General features: G+C 44.3%; 1 protein-coding gene across 10 annotated transcripts in view; it reads left to right on the top strand.

Annotated features, from left to right (window-relative positions):
- Positions 1–16981, top strand: part of WDR59 (WD repeat domain 59) — a 106667-nt gene that overhangs the window by 29094 nt on the left and 60592 nt on the right. For all 10 annotated transcript variants that reach the window (XR_009730677.1, XM_061386733.1, XM_061386727.1 and 7 more), the window contains 7 exons: positions 3887–4003; positions 7213–7290; positions 9741–9897; positions 13292–13371; positions 14378–14510; positions 14644–14768; positions 16661–16825. Coding sequence is in view for 9 of the 10 variants with exons in the window: in XM_061386733.1 (XP_061242717.1) it covers positions 3887–4003; positions 7213–7290; positions 9741–9897; positions 13292–13371; positions 14378–14510; positions 14644–14768; positions 16661–16825 (855 nt within the window). In the remaining variant the exon portion in view is untranslated. The remainder of the gene's footprint in view (positions 1–3886; positions 4004–7212; positions 7291–9740; positions 9898–13291; positions 13372–14377; positions 14511–14643; positions 14769–16660; positions 16826–16981) is intronic.

Below are 16981 nucleotides of genomic sequence, written 5' to 3'. Positions count from 1 at the left end.
AGCAGGGCTTGTCTTGAGAGTCCAGGGTACCTTGGGCAGCATAGTTAATTGCCATGTTAAGATCCTAGCACCAAATGACATTTGCTCCCCGACCAAATTGGTGTTGAAGAACATAGGGGATTGAGGCATTACGATCACAGGTTAAGAAAATGAACTTGGCCTGACCTGAGCTACAGTCCCATTTTGCTACTTCCTGATTATATCAGGTGAGCCACAAACTTTTCCAAGCCTCAGTTTCCTTATCTTCGGAAGAAAGGTGGTAATAGTGGGTGTATCGCTGAGGAGGTCAAGCCTGGGGAACCAGACAGCATTCTAGAATGGTCATTGGGCTTTTATCCCTGCCCCAGATTGCAGAGGGAAAATCCATTGTTTTAGAACATACACCATCCAGAATCTGAACCACTGGGCCGGGCACTCAGTATGCTCAGATCTCCCCTTAGAAGTCTAGCTGTTGGGACTGCCCTGGCAGTCCAGTGGTTAAGACTCTGCACTTCCACTGCAGGGGACACAGGTTCAATCTCTGGTCAGGGAACTAAGATCCCACATGCTACAGTGGTGTGGCCAAAAATTAAAAAAGAAGTCTAGCTGTCCTGTCAGTCTAAAAGGAGAGCCTGCAGGTCGTATAATCTCCCTGCAGCAGCCCACAGTCCTGAGAGGCATGAAGGAGGTGAAGGGCCTGGGCATCTGCTGTCATGGCAAGCCTGTCTTGCTGGCATCAGGGAGAGGGCCTCTTGCCTGCGTAACTCCCATTGGTGGGGTTAGAATGCAGAAGGCAGTCGACTTACGATCTGGGATGTAGATTCAGCTTCCTGCTCTGTGAAACGGGAGGCTAGAACTCCAGCCTTTGTGGGGAGGACCGACTGTCAGTTTTCCCGAAACGTGTTCTGTGGCTGTCCCCGCTGGGATGCTGGGCTTCCAGCCTCAGTGTTGCTTTTTGCTGCCCTGCTCCCTTTCCCTGCCAGCAGGGAATAAAGTCAGATCATGGGAGAGGAGAGGGGAGTGAAGCAGAGATGGGGAGGCTGCGGGCTTGGGTGCTAGGACTTGCTGGGGAGGTGGTGGCGTGCTGGTCAAAGCCCTCGCCTTGGGTGGCTCTTCGGTGATGAGGTGATTTTATAAGAAGGATGGTGCATCTTCTTTATGTTACTTTTATATCTGTCTCTTTACTTCAGTCTGGTAATAGCCATGCTTCGTCCCTCTTTATTTCTTCAGTTAGCAATTAGTTTTATTCATGTCGCTGGTATAACATTTAAGGGCTTCCCCGGTGGCTCAGTGGGAAAGAATCTGCCTGTAATGCTGGAGATGCAGGTTCAATCCCTGGGTCAGGAAGATCCCCTGGAGGAGGAAATGGCAACCCACTCCAGTATTTTTGCCTGGGAAATCCCCTGGACAGAGGAGCCTGGCTACAGTCCATGGGGTCGCAAAGAGTCAGATACAACTTAGCGACTGAACAACAAAAGTAATATTTGTATATAAAAAATGGTTTAAATAAAATGTTTGATTAATTTGTAGTACATGTATATTTATTTGCCTTAGACTGTTTACAGAACCACAGGCAAAATAAACAATGTGGTATTTAGCCATGAATCTGCTGCTGCTGCTTCTGCTGCTAAGTTGCTTCAGTCGTGTCTGACTCTGTGCGACCCCATAGACGGCAGCCCACCAGGCTCCCCCCTCCCTGGGATTCTCCAGGCAAGAACACTGGAGTGGGTTGCCATTTCCTTCTTCAATGCAGGCAAGTGAAAAGTGAACGCGAAGTCGCTCAGTCGTGTCTGACTCTTAGCGACCCCATGGACTGCAGCCCACCAGGCTCCTCCGTCCATGGGATTTTCCAGGCAAGAGTACTGGAGTGGGGTGCCACTGCCTTCTCCGGCCATGAATCTAGGACTGGTTTTCCAAAACAGTGGCTATGTTCCTTATCTTGTAAAAATACACTGCTGAGCTGTTCCTTTATAGGCTTCTCTTTGGTCCACTCATAACCCTGACTTCCCTCAGCAAGTCTGTTATCTATTTTGTTTTAAGAGATTTAGTTTTTTTTTTTTTTTTGGTCTATTAATACTCAGGATTTCTGTTCATATGGATTGTAAAACTTGTTCATTGTAATTTCACTTCTCTGGCACTTTTCTAGTATCAAAGCAGGACTGCTGGCAGCAAGCATCACAGGCTTTAAAAAGTGCAGTATCAGTGGTGATGTTGGATTTTCACTCAGACTCATGAAGGCTTAGTAACACTGCTCTTTCTTAGTGTTTGTTATGCGCAGGCATTGTTCTAAGAACTTTATGTGTATTGATTCTTTTCTCTTTATAAATAGCCTTTACAGTGGTTACAGTTATTACCCCCATTCTGCAGCTGAGTAAACTGAGGCACAGTTTGTTGCCAAGATTTAAACTCAGGGAGGCTGGTTCTGGAGATTGTACTCTTAACCTTATAGACTGTTGCTGATGACAGAAAGTAATACAAAAGAGCACATAAAAATCATTTGTAGTCCTATTGCCTAGAGTCACATGCTAACGTTTTGGTCTTTTCTTTTCTTATGCTTTTTTAAAAACATGGTTTATCATATCTCACACATAGTTGTGCGTACTTTTTTCATTTAACATTAAAATAAATTCATTTCCTCTGTTATAATAAGCTTTTTCTAAGTATAACTTTAGTGGCTGCCTGATGTTGTATCAGATAGCTGTGCAATAATTGATTCTAATGTTTAATTAATTCCCCCCTTATCATTCATTATGTTCCTGGTTTCCTAGGTGTTCCACATAGCACCAAGCTGAACATCTTTTGTACCTAAAACTTTGTGAATTTAGAATAGTCTCTTAAAGGAAAAAATTTAAGCATCTTGATGAAAATTGTCAAATTTTTTTTCCCTAGAAAAGATTATGTACTATTTCATATGTATACCAGCAGTGACAAATACTGCCTCACTACGTTGAATATCATTTCCAAGTATCTCCTAATTTGATTGCTTAAAGAAATCTCTTAATGTTTTAATGTATATTTCTGAAGTTTCCTTCTGAATTTGTTTTATATGTACTTGGTAATCATGTATTGTTTTCTTTTGTGATGTGTACTCATTCTCTTTGGGGGTCTTAGGGCTTGATCACTTTAAGCTTGGTGGTTTTCAGATAGAGTTTATTCTCTATGACAAGCTAGTGGTTACCACTGGGAGAGGGAAGGAGGGGAGGGGCAATTTAGGGGCAGGAATTAAGAGAGACCAACTGTTATGTATAAAATAAGCTATAATACTGTGTTATTACAACATGGGAAATATAGTCAATATTTTCTAATAGCTGAAAATGTACTATAATCTTTAAAAATTGTGTATCACTATATTGTATACCTATAACTTGTATAATATTGTACATCAACTATACTTCAATGAAACAAAAAAAGTTTGGTGGTTTTACCCCAGGAGTGGGGTGTGTCTGTTTGAATGTCACAGTCCCGCTCTGTGGGTGATTGTGAGAAGAGGAGGCGGAATCGCAGACCGCGGTCCCAGAGGGGAGACGCACCCACTGCCCTCTTTAAGGCCGTGCCTGGGTCGGGAGCAGATTAGACTCACAGGCTGGTGTTCTGAGCATGAGTGAGGGAGAGCTGGCGAAGTCTTGTTTTGTTTGTTTTAGACAAAACAAAATGGAGTTTCTTAAGAACAGAGACGGCCTCTGAGAATTTTTTTTTTTTGGCTGTGCTGCGCTGCATGTGGGATCTTAGTTCCCTGGCCAGGGTTTGAACCCCTCCTCCCTGCCGTGGAGGCATGGAGCCCTGACCCCTGGACCAGCAGGGAGTCTTTGTAACCCCACCCAGCAGACTGGGATAGGCTGCGTCCAGCTCAGGTGGATGCGCTGAGCTCTTTGTAAAGTGCCAGCTCTGGCTGATGGTCCTGTTGCAGAAACCCAGCACAGCAGTGGAGTATCTCGCGGCCCACCTCTCTAAGATCCATGGCCTGGACTGGCACCCGGACAGTGAGCACATCCTTGCTACCTCCAGTCAAGACAACTCCGTCAAGGTGAGTGGCGCCCCTGGGGCAGGGTGGGGAGCGTGTGTGGGGGGCATCAGGGGTCCACGAGCATTTCCTTTAAAAGGAAAGCTGCCGCCGGTTAGCATGGCGTGTGTTTCAGGGGCGCGTGTGCTTCTTGGGGAGCTGGGCGGGTCCGCTGGTGATGTGGACCAGTGGAGGGATGTGGCAGCACGTGTCGGACTGGGCGCCTGTGTTTGTTTGGAGGTCTTCTTTCTGTTTGTGAAAGGAAGTCAGAGACAAAAACATTTAGGAAGGACTAGAAGTTTACTCTCCAAGATGTGGCCAGGAAGTCCCATTTCTGAAGGACTGGCTCATCAAAATAACACAACAGATACCCAAGTAAAGGAGAAAAACTCACACAGTCATTAAAGTTAACAAGTTGACCATTAGTCTGGGTGGAAAAACAGCAGTTTTCACACATGATTATCATATCTACAAAAGTTAGGATGTTTTTGGTCATCCATATTGCACAAGTCAGAGACGGAGTTATTTTATTAGAGATTCTCTAACTCAGGGGTCCCCAGCCTCTGGGATCTAAATGCCTGATGATTTGAGGCGGAGCTGATGTAATGATAATAAAGTGCATTTGAATGCAATGTAATGCATTTGAATCATTCCAAAACCACCGCCCCCAGGTCCATAGAAAAATTGTCTTCCACGAAACTGGTCCCTGTTGCCAAAAAGGTTGGGGACTGCTACTCTAACTTGCAAGAAATGCTCAAGGATTAACGTATGTCAGTAAGCCTATTATTCTTGGTTTCTCTCAGAGTGCAGTGTTTCTTATTTGTTCTCTGGCTTTGGAATGTGATCTGCACCTTTGTTCGAAAGGATGCAGGGCATGGAGTTTCTCCTTGTGGTCTGCCTGGAAGGACAAAGATTTGACCGCAGATGTTTGCTTAGCAATTTTGTGATTCGCTTCACCAATGTAATTTTTCACTTTATTTACACAGGCATGTACAGCTTTTTTGGTATGGTTAGCAAAGCTAGAATCATATACTCAGCCTTAAAAGTTAACTTCAGTCTGGAGGTTTGTAAATCCTCTGGACTTGTAATTTACATTTATGTGCCCAGAGTAGTTTTTCTCTTTGTTTGTTTTGGGCTTAAGTTTTTGTCCTCATAACCTGATCGGCTTGTTTCCCAAGTTCAGGAACCAGAAACCATCTGATTCAACTCCTCCTCTTACTTTGAGGTCTCCAAATTTGTCAGTATTCACTGACAGCTTTATTACCCTTGAGGCTGGGATGCCATAGGTAATAAAGCAGATAACAGGCCACTTTCCACATGTGAAACACAGTCGTTCCTTACTAGTGGGCTTGTTCAGTCACTCAGTTGTGTCCGACTGACTCTTGGCGATCGACTATAGCACAGCAGGCTTCCCTGTCCTTCACTGTCTCCTGGAGTTTGCTCAAACTCATGTCCATTGAGTCAGTGATGGTATCCAACCATCTCATCCTCTGTCACCCCCTTCTCCTCCTGCCCTCAATCTCATCCCAGCATCAGGGTCTTTACCAATGAGTTGGCTCTTTGCATCAGATGGCCAAAGTATTGGAGCTTCAGCTGCAGCATCGATCCTTCCAATGAATATTAAGGGTTGATTTCTTTTAGGATGGACTGGTTGGATCTCCGTACAGTACAAGGGACTCTCAAGAGTCTTCTCCAGCACCACAGTTCGAAAGCATCAATTTTTTGGTGCTCAGCTTTCTTTACAGTCCAACTCTCACATCAACACATAACTACTGGAAAAACCATAGCTTTGATTATAGAGACTTTTGTGATGTTTCTGCTTTTTAATACACTGTCTAGGTTTGTCGTAGCTTTCCTTCCAAGGAGCAAGTGTCTTTTGATTTCATGACTGCAGTCACTGTCTGCAGTGATTTTGGAGCTCAGGGAAATAAAATCTGTCACTTTCAACTTTTCCCCCTTCTATTTGCCTGTAGCTTATGAATTAAATGAGATTTTTGGCATAGTTATTTGATTTTTTCCATATATCCTGGTAGAAAGACAGTTTTTACTGAATGTGTATAAATAACATAATTATAAAAATGTGAAGCAATTTGGAAGTGCTTGTAATAATCAATCAGTGTTTTTAGTATTTTGTTAAGGCTGAATGCATGCCATTTTTTCCCCTACGTAATCATTTACTTAGTTTACCTGACAGTTTATTAGGTTCTAATTTATATGAATTTTTATTCTATTTTTTTTGTTGTGCATTCTAAGGAGACTACTGGAACAAGATACCATTGAATGAGTTTCACTTCACTCTGTAGAGTGTAAGCAGTAAAACTGTTGAATTGAGGGTTAGAGCTAGGCCAAAAAGGGCAAAAGGGGGTTGGAGAGGATGGGATTAGAAAGGGATGGTAGGAGGTAATTCTTGTTTCTTCTGACAACCCTTTTTGCCAAAATTAAGTTCGATATTCAAAATAATATTGTTGAGATGTCATTTCTATCTAAACTGTTCTTGGCTTCTCACATGGCCGCGGGGGAGCTACACTTGCTCCCTCAACCCATAAGCAGTCAGCAGCCGCTGCACTTCCGCTCCTGTTAGTGTAGTGTCGTGGTAGTCGCTCAGCTGTGTCCACCCCTCTGCGACCCCGGAGATGGCAGCCCGCCAGGCTCCTCTGTCCATGGGATTCTCCAGGCAGGAGACTGGAGTGGGTTGCCATTCCCTTCTCCAGGGGATCTTCCCAACCCAGGGATTGAATCTGGGTCTCCTGCATTGCAGGCAGAATCTTTACCGTCTGAACCACCAGGGAAGCCCATTAGTATTGGGTTGGCCTAAAAGTTTGTTCAGGTTTTTCCATAAGATGTCATAGAAAAACTTGAATGAACTTTTTTTTGCCAACTCAGTAGTTAAATTCCTGTAAGTGGTATACAGTGATGCAGGATGAAAAAGTGGTCGCTTTTACCTTCCGACTGGGAAGGGGGTTTAATAGGCAGACTCGCAGTGATCTGCCTCGAGGACTGATCCTCATGAAGTCTGTGTTTCACCTGTAATGTTTCTAAGTGTGAAAGGGGCATTTTCTTTGCATCTCTGTCACAGGAGCATGGCCCTGGGGGCTGACTCAGATGCCCTGCTGAATCTGTCTAAGAGGACAGAAAGCAAGGAGTTCAAAGGCTATGCTTCTTCAATAGTTGAGGTTTGTTTTTGTTTTTTTAATGGCATTTATTTCACAAATTATCCTGCTTCTTTTTTCCAGTTCTGGGATTACCGCCAGCCTCGGAAATACCTCAACATTCTTCCTTGCCAGGTGCCTGTCTGGAAGGCCAGATACACTGTGAGTGAGCTGCCCTTCCTCTCGCTTGGAAATATTATCTCGGTGTTCTGCATGCGGGGGGCCAACCACATTTTCTCTTATTTTCTTTATGAGGTGGTTTTCTCCTTCTGTCTTGGTTTAGGGGTGGGACAAAGGTGGTAATGACGGCATAAAAGCTGTTATCTGTTTAAAACTTTGCCTTGGAACGTTGGGTGAGACTCTGTACTAGCGGCGATGGACTAGCTGGGCTGGGTGCTGGGCAGAGTACAGGTGGTCAGTAAGGACGAAGAGGAGGGTGAGCTGGAGGGCTGAGAGGCTGGAGGTCAGTGAATTGTGCTGGAAGGAACTCTGGCTTTGGATACAGAAGATCTGGGTTTAGGGCCCAGCAATCCCATTTCATTTTTTTCCAGCTTTGTTGAGATATAATTGACATATCACATGATGTAAGTTCAAGTTAGGCCACATGTTGCATTTACATTTACATTTGTGTATTGCCAAACAGTTATCACTATAATACCACTATATATAATATACTGCAATTTAGCATTTATACTCCTATAAATGCTGTGCCATTATAACATTTATTAACACTTCCGTCACTTAACATAATTACCCCTTCTTTTCTGTGATAAGAACATTTAAGGTTATATTCTCTTGCACCTCTCAAGTATATCATGTGGTATTACTGACCAGAATCATCATGCTGTACATTAGATCCCCAGAGCTCACTCATCTTACAGCCAGAAATTTGTACCCTTTGACCAGCATCTCCCCGTTTCTTCTGCTTCCCAGCCCCTTGTAACCACCATTCTACTCTCCGTCTCTCTTGAGTTCTGCTTTTTAGATTCTGCACATAAATAATACCATGTAGTATCTGTCCTTCTTCTTCTGGCTCGTTTAGCTTAGCATAATGCCCTCCAGGTCTACCCCTGCTGTGACAGATGGCAGGATTTCCTTCTTTCTCACAGCGGAATAATATTCCATTGTGTACGTTCTGTGTTTTCACCCGTTGACGGACAATAGGTTGTTTCTATGTCTTGGCTTTTGTGAATAATGCTGCAATGAGCCGTTTAATATTTGTGTGGCCTTGGACAAGTCACTTGATGTTTTTTGAGTAATAACTTCCTCCTGTGTCAAATATGAATAGTTTTTAATATTCCTTGCTCTTTTTTTTTAAATTGTGATAAATTTCTCTATTCTTTAGTGTCCAGTTCAGTGGCATTTACTACCAGTACAGTATGCTCTCTCTTTGAAAAAAATCCAAGTATGAAAAACTATAAACCATAAAATGGTGCAAATATAGAGGGTAGGCTCTTATCAAACTTCCATCTTTTTTGCCACATTGATTGCTGCTGATCAGAGATGATATATTTCCTTCAGTGTCAACTTGAAAGGGAGCCCAGGGGTGAGTAAAGGTTCCTTTATACATCAGGCTGTTCCCTGGGGCGTCGTGGAGTGCAGAAGGTAATTGGGATATTAACTGGCCTTCACATCTGGGAGCACTTGGGAAGAAGTCAGACATTGTTCTTGTGAATTGAAATACTCCTCTGGATTAATATGTTTGCTTTAAAAAATAAACAGAAAAGTTCAGAGTGCTGCCAGGAGAGCAGGCGAAGATAAATATGCTCTTAGGTGGCTGTGGTTTATTCCTTAAAGAACAGAGCTGCATATCAACTAAATGGGCCTCTTAGCTACTGCACAGATTGGGTGTTGATAAGTGGGATGTGTTAGTCCTGAAATTGAAAGGTTTTCCTTTGAAATGGGTTTCCCGGGTGGCTCTGACGGCAAAGAATCCATCTGCAATGCAGGAGACCAGGGTTCGATTCCTGGGTTGGGAAGATCCCCTGGAGAAGGGAATGGCAACCCACTCCAGTATTCTTGCCTGGAGAATCCCATGGACAGAGGAGCCTGGTGGGCTACAGTCCATGGGGTTGCAAAGAGCTGGACACGACCGAGCCATAGACACTCAATTCTCTTGAAAAGCTGTGGTCTCGGGGGCCGTGGGAAGGTGCTGCTTCACATGGACGGAGTGCTTCTGGTACATTTCCGCAAGGCAGGGCTGTTTGCTGTCCTGAGTCACCTGCAGTGTGCCTTGTACCCTCATTCCAGGAAAGCACTCAGTAACTCTCAGGGGGTCTTGTGAGAGGAGCTAGGGTATGAAACTGTGTTCCAGGGTGCAACCTCCAGAGCCATTTGCTTATTTTACATTAAAAAACATTCTTCTCCAATTATTTGGCTTAGCTTAATCTTTTACTTGCTGTGGTCCTTTCCTTCAGTAAAGAAAGAAAAGAGAAGAAAAGCAAACAAAAAGTAGACATTAACTTAACGGTACTTGGAAAAATGTTCCCCAGGTGGGTTGGGGCCTGCCATCATCTAATTTGTTTAAGTTAGGCAAGAACTCCAAGCTGGGTAACTCAAGACTCAGCGGATCCCCCCTGGAATGATGCCTGCTCTTCCCTTTCTCGCCGCAGCCTTTCAGCAACGGGTTGGTGACGGTGATGGTTCCCCAGCTGCGCAGGGAGAACAGCCTGCTCTTGTGGAATGTCTTTGACTTGAACACCCCAGTCCATACCTTCGTGGGCCACGATGACGTGGTGCTGGAGTTCCAGTGGAGGAAACAGAAGGAAGGTGGGTGGGAGACTGCTGGCCAGTTTCCTCCAGCTCTGTAAGGGTGGGCTGCATGATCAAAGGGGAGGATGTAGAAACAGGGCCAGCTTCGGAGCGGGAGTCAGGGTTCCCCTGCCTCTAATCGTAGATGGGTGATAGCGTGTGTGGCTGTGGTTCTACTCCAGGCCCATCTTCTTCTCTTGTGTTCTGTGCAGTCTCTCTCCTGCCTGGAAGGGGCTTCTAAGAGGTTGGTAGCTTTGCTGTTGGGTCACTTCCAGAGCTGAAAAACTCCGGGGTCACCACACTCTGAAAACCCTGGCTCTTGCACCTTCCCCCTGAGTTGATGAGGGAGATGCAAAGTCATCATCAGTACCACCCACCACATATTCCCAGTTCTCTTCACAAACGCAGAGGGCTGTTTCACCTCCCATCCCCTTGAAGACAGGTTTGGCCACGTAACCCGCTTGGCTCCTGAAACATGGACAGAAGTGATGCAATCTCTTCTGGGTAGAAGCGGTAGCGGCCAGTGAGCAGTTACTCTCTTCTGCCTCTGCTGAGGCACTTGGTGACTTTAGCTGCAGCCTCCCTTGTCCTGAGATCTTACTGCCACGCTCTCTAAATGTTCTCAAGACCACAAGTAAATTTCGTGGCCTTTCTGTGTCACAGAAGGAAAGCTCCAGGCAGTGGAGTGGTGTGACTTGTCCAGAGTCCAGGAGAGGTCTTTAGTGGACCTGGGATTAGACCAGACATCTTATCCCAACTTGTTTGTGACCCTCACGAGCCTCTTCCAGGATTGTTTTTGAAAGGACCCTTTTGATGATCCTCTTGATTTTCCCATCTTCATTTCTATAATCTCACCTGCTTCTAGAAATGTGAGGCTGCTTGGTCTCTATCCCATCAATTTCCATGCTTGACTTCAGCTTTCAACACATTCTCTTGCACTTTGCCATAGAAAAGAGATGACAGGGTTTCTTCATGATCTGACAGGGAGAGGTTGGCCTACTATAGTTTTGGATTACAATCAGAAGTATTTTAACAGCCCATTTTCAGTTGTCTGTGTCATCTGTGAGCTGGCAGGGTGAATTATATAAATTAGGGCTGTTCTAGCCAGTAGTGAAATTTTGAGTACAAGTTATAGGTGTTTTTTTTTTTTTAAACTCCTTTTATTGTGAGATACATCATGTACAAAATTACATAAAATATGTACAGTTTATAAAGTGAAAATCTGAGTAACTACCACCACGGTCAAGAAAGAGAACATTGCTAGAACTCAGAAACTTCCTGATCACAATTCTTTCCCTTCCCTAGAGGTAAACACTGTCCTAACATTTACAGTATGACTTCTGTTATCTTGTTTATAGTTTTACTACCCATTTCTGCATCCCTAAAAATAGTTTAGGTTTATCTGTTTTTGAACCTTTTATAAATATAATCATCCTTCACACATTCCTGTATTTTCTTTCTTTCTCAACCTAATGATGTTCCCTTTCGTTTTTGCTGCCGTGTCCTCTTAGTCATGTTTTATTGGCCCACCTCAGACTTTGATGTTGGTTTTCACTGCGGTGAAGGACCTCTCAGAGGTAGGAAGAGAATCAGGATGTTGTGGTCCACGGAAAAGGATGCTTCATGAAGGAAGCGGAGGTCATTGGTTTCAGGTTTTGCTGAAGGATCTCCATGCAGAATAAGAGAAGCACTTAATTGTGTAAGTAGGTATAAACAGGAAGCCATATGATCATTAAGAGAACAGTTCCAAAGGCACATTGAGGAGGGAAGCCTGATTATAAGACAGCAGAAACAGAGGCAGCAGGAACTGGTTTTGTGAATGAGGTTGCCTTCAGAGGCAAGGAGTAGATTGAGTTCACTGGCAGAGGCTGCTTCCCTCTCGATTTGAAGGCAAGGAGAAGATGAAAAAAGGGAATATATAGGAAAGCAAAGGTCTTTTGAAAATGGGAGGGAATAGGGCCAAAGGCCCAAGTAGAGGAATTGGGTTTAGAAAGGAATTAGGTACAACTTTTCTTCAGAATCAGAGACATGAAAAGAGGCTGGAGGGGACTTCCCTGGTGCTCCAGTAGTTAAGACTGTGCTTCCAAAGCAGGGGCACAAATTCAATCCCTGGTCAGGGAACTAAGACCCCACATGCCTCGTGCCTTGCCCCCCCAAAAAGAAAAGAGGCTGGATGTAGAGTCAGAAAATTGTTGCTATGAACATGGGCTGGATGGTGGGACTCACGACAGGCAGTAGCTCAGAATGCTTGCTGTCTTGCTTGTTGTGCACAGAAATGTATTAAAAAATTGAGTGAAGGCTTGGCTGAAGGCAGTGACCAAGAGAAGGAACTTTTTTTGGTAAACTTTTATTTTTGTATTGAAGTATACCTGAATGACAATGTTGTGACAGTTTCAGGCGGACAGCAAAGGGACTCACCCACACATATACAAGTATCTATTCTCCATTAGACTCCGCTCCCATCCAGGCTGGATCTGAGCAGAGTTCCCTGTGCTATACAGCAGGTCCTTGTTGGTCATTCATCTTAAATACAGCAGTGTGTACATGTCCACCCCTTCCCCCAATCTCAGAGAAGGAACTTTTGCCCCTCACTGTTCTCTGTTGCCTCTGTTTCCCGCATAAAATGAGGGAGTCGGATGGAATTATTTCTAGGTTGTTTACTCTTTGAAGATACCCATAAAGAAGATTCTGGATACTACAGAATTACCCTGAAATGTCCTGATCTTTCATAAAGCTCTTTCAGAAACCACCTTGAACCTTGTTAGAGTAGTTTCCCTTTGACTAGCCCTGTTGTGTGGAAATACAATTCAGTTAAGACTACTAAAGATTGATTATTCCTTTTATAACGAGATGTGTCTCTTTACCAAAAAATTCTTTTAAACAGTAAGATGCCATGATGCATTTAAAGCAGTGCATTTTACAGACAGCCTGTTCATTCCCAGCTCCTCTGGAACAGAAAAGGAAGAACATTTGTGGAGGTGAAAGTTCAGTGAGACCTTAAATTCCAGCATCACTCTTCACCTGCTAATTTGTCAGCTTTTATTTCACTTCATTTAAGGTTCTGCTCAAATGTGACTTCCTATGAGAAGTCCTGTCTAAAAATAGCTCCCCCGTCAGTCTCTATCCAGTTACCCCACAGTGTTTTTTTTAACAACTCTATCACTACCGGCCACGCTATTGGCCGGTATTGGTCTGTTTCCACCATTTGAATGTGAGATCTGTAAAGACAGAGATTCTTGATTCATATTGTAGTCCTAGTACTTAGAACAGTGCCTGGCGTATAGGAGGTGTTCCATAAATATTTGTTAAATGGACAAATGAATGAATGAGTGAATCTCCCTCCATTTCAACCTGTAACAAATTTGATGTTGAATCCAGGAAAACATCAGGATTCTTATCTGGTGATTTCCAGGGTCCAAGGACTACCAACTGGTTACGTGGTCACGGGATCAGACCTTGAGAATGTGGCGAGTGGATTCCCAGATGCAAAGGGTATGTATTCAGTGTTGTTGTGGAAGAACGTTAACGGGATATGCCAGAAACTTAAAAGATTTGGTAGTTGCAGAAGTTAGAGGATACCGGATAGATGTTTAATGTGTACTGGTTGGTTGGCCAAGTGGCTTGGGTTTGCTACACTGAGGCTTTGAGGTCTTCAGGACCCAGCTTCAGTATCAGAACTTCAAGGATGCAAAGCCTCTGAATGTCTTTTTTTCCTCTTGGCCTGGTCTAAGATAGTGTGGGTTGGAGTACTGAGAAGGTGGCTTGGGGGCATTGTTTCTTTCTCTCACAAATGGGCTAGGAAATCTACCCTGGCACAGGGCAGAGTCCTCCACATTCATCAGCAACACCTGTTATGTGAAGCCCTTTCCAGTTTGTGCCCCATAAATTGTATCTGTGCTTACATGAAACACCATGGTCCCAGGTGTAAACTGCTTTCGTGGCCCTCACTTTGCTCTGCCCCGTTATGGGGTTCTGTCTTCTCTTCCAGTGGCAAAGTTCCTTGAAGGTGGGAATGATGTCTCACTTATATTGCATCCTACACAGTGCTCTGTACACAGTGGATAGAAAATGCCGAGACAGATTTGCTAAACTGCTTAGTACCAAGTCACTCTTGAGCATTTTGGTCAAACATCATCATCTTACTGCTGTTTAAATTTTTTTCCTCCAGAAAGTACCATATGCTCCAAATGCTTTTAGGTTATATTTTTGCTCTTGGCTGGCTCGATAATTCCATCAAGGCTTGAAGTTTAAAAGGTTTTCTGAGATTTTCAAAAACTATGAGCCTGATAAAACATTTTCTGGGGTAGAATAATAGTCTATTTTCCTGTGTGTTTAACCAGGGAGAGTAGGGTATGGGCAAAACCCATTTTGATTGTATTGGTTTGGAGCTGACATTTCTCTCCTTTGTGATTTCCATTTCTGGAGTCAGAACTTAGCCAAACATGACGATCCTTTCCACTGACTTCTCTAGACCCAGATCCTCTCCCCTCTGTTGCAGCTTTGTGCAAATGACATCTTAGATGGTGTTGATGAGTTCATTGAAAGCATTGCCCTTCTCCCGGAACCAGAGAAGATCCTTCACACCCAGGACACAGATCACCAGCACAACTCCAGCCATGGGGAGGAAGAAGGTAATTGGTCACACTGATGTTCTAGGTATGGTGCCCCTCTCTGCATCTCTGAGTTGTGGTAGATACCCCAGAACTGCTCTCTGAATCCATTTCGGAAATGTTTTCCAACAAGTGACCCTGTCTCTCCTGCTAGTCTTAAAGGAAGACCCCCCAAGCAGTCTCCTGGAGGAGAAGAAATCAGAGCAGCTGGGCCTGCCTCAGACTCTGCAGCAGGAGTTCTCTCTGATCAACGTGCAGATCCGCAATGTGAATGTGGAGGTGCTCAGGTTTTCTGTCTCTCGCTTGCGGTTGGTGGCCAAGGGGACTATTTCAGCCATGATTTGGGCTAGCAAATTGCTTTTCTGCTTTAACAGGGCAGTCTCTGTCCTTGCTTTCTTGTTTCGGTTTTGTAAAGAAATAATTAACTGTTAACTAACGACTGTTAGTTGTTCAGTTGTGTCCGACTCTTAGCAACCCCATGGACTGTAGCTCACCAGACTTCTCTGTCCATGGAATTTTCCAGGCAAGAATACTGGAGTGGGTTGCCATTTCCTAGTCCAGGGGATCTTCCCAACCCAGGGATCGAACCCCTGTCTCTTGCGTCTGCTGCATTGGCAGGTGGATTCTTTACCGCTTGCTCCACCAGGGAAGCCATTCCCATCTGTTCTAAAGAAAGAAATGTTTACAAATACAAGTTTTTTTCCCCTTCACGCTATTGCGCTATCATAAGATGAACTAAGGGATAAACGGATGCTCATATGTCTTAAAATCTCCTTAGATGCTCCGACACTTCATTTGACCCTATGTGAAGGTGCTCAGATCTGGGAAGGTTTGGTGTTTTGGCGGAGGCTGCTGGTGAAGTTAATGGCAGGGCTGAGTTTGGAAGCCAACCTTATTCTCCCAGGTTCTTTGTGCTTGCCTTATCAGGTGGTTATTTCCTTGGTGGTTTAGATTCATAGTAAGGAGGTGACCCAGCCTCTTTGTTCATTTAACTTGGAGAGGTTTATTTACATTTTTCCTTTAGGGCGGGTATTGAAACACTTGGCTTCAGAGAACTGAGTCTCTGTGAAGGAGGTTTAAACTTGATTGGCTTTGCTTTTGCCCAGACTCCATTAACAGTAGGCCTGGGTCTGCGCGCTTAGTTGTCTCCTTTGGCCTTTAAAACAGCTCTGAAGTAAGTGGTCTTATCCCCGCTTTACGAACGAGGAAACAGGGACACTAAGAAATGAAGTAACCTGTGCGAGGTGAGCAGGTGTTTGAATCCCAGTCTCCAGGTTCCCCGCACGTGTGGCTCTTTTCACTGTCCCCCAGCTGCTGTCTCTAGTTGGCGCTACAAGAAATTGAAAGAGATAATGGCCTCTCTTCTGGATTGGTTATCTCTGTCAGCTCAGTTTCTGTTCCCTCTGTCCCAGCTGAGAACAGTTGGACTGCCCAGTGATCTAGTCCAAGATCACTTTCCCAGGACTGCTTTTTTAAAATCACTGGAAGGTACTTCCCTGGTGGTCCAGTGGTTAAGACTCCGTGCTTCTGCCGTGATGGGCACAGGTTCGATCCCCGGTTGGGGAACGAAGATCCCACATGCTTCAACGCACAGCCATAAAAGAATATAAAATAAAACAGAATAAAATCACATACCACACAATCCCCCCTTTTAAAGTGTGTAATTTAGTGGTTCTTAGTACATTTACAAACCCATGATTTACAAATCATCACCACTGCTTTCAGAGCGTCTTTCATCATCGCCAAAGAAATCCTACATCCCTTAGCAGCATCTTCCTGTTTCCATTCTCCCCAGCACCTGCCTGATAGACACTCATCTTTTTTCAGTCTCTATGGATTTTCCCAGGAGTGCTTTTAACTTGAGTCAGGTTTTTAACATGCTTTGTTTTCCCATCTCAAAATAAATATAACAAGTTTCAGCCTATCTCACAGCTTCGAGATAAAGCTTTTCTAAGTCAAAACACTTTGAGCTTATTAAATCAGTGCTAAAATTAAAAATCCATTTTGAAAATGAGTTGTCCACATCTTCGCTATTATTTGTCTTGGGAGACTCTCACCCTTGACTCTGTTACCAGCAACCTAGAGCATTCCATTACTTTACTTAAACCTGTTTGCCTCTGAAGACCCTTTGCAGTTCCCTTCTAAAGCAGCTCTTGATTTGTCGCCCGCAGATGGACGCAGCAGACAGGAGCTGCACAGTGTCCGTGCACTGCAGCAGTCACCGCGTCAAGATGCTGGTGAAGTTCCCCGCGCAGTACCCAAACCACGCGGCCCCCTCCTTCCAGTTCATCAACCCCACCACCATCACGTCCACCATGAAAGCGAAGCTGCTCAAGGTGGGCCTCTGTGTGTGCGAGTTCTCCTTGATGCCCCCTGGGTCTGAGTCGAGTAGTAAAGTTGAATGAAAACACCTTTGTTAAGATTTGGACGTCATCTGTCTTTCCTCATGTCAGTGTTAACAGTTGTATTCTTTTTGTGTAGAAAATCCCCAG

The sequence above is a fragment of the Bos javanicus genome, chromosome 18, assembly GCF_032452875.1.
Source record: "Bos javanicus breed banteng chromosome 18, ARS-OSU_banteng_1.0, whole genome shotgun sequence".
NCBI classification, from domain to species: Eukaryota; Metazoa; Chordata; class Mammalia; order Artiodactyla; family Bovidae; genus Bos; species Bos javanicus.
Note: the sequence above shows the minus strand (reverse complement) of the source record. Positions and strands in the feature narration are given on the sequence as shown.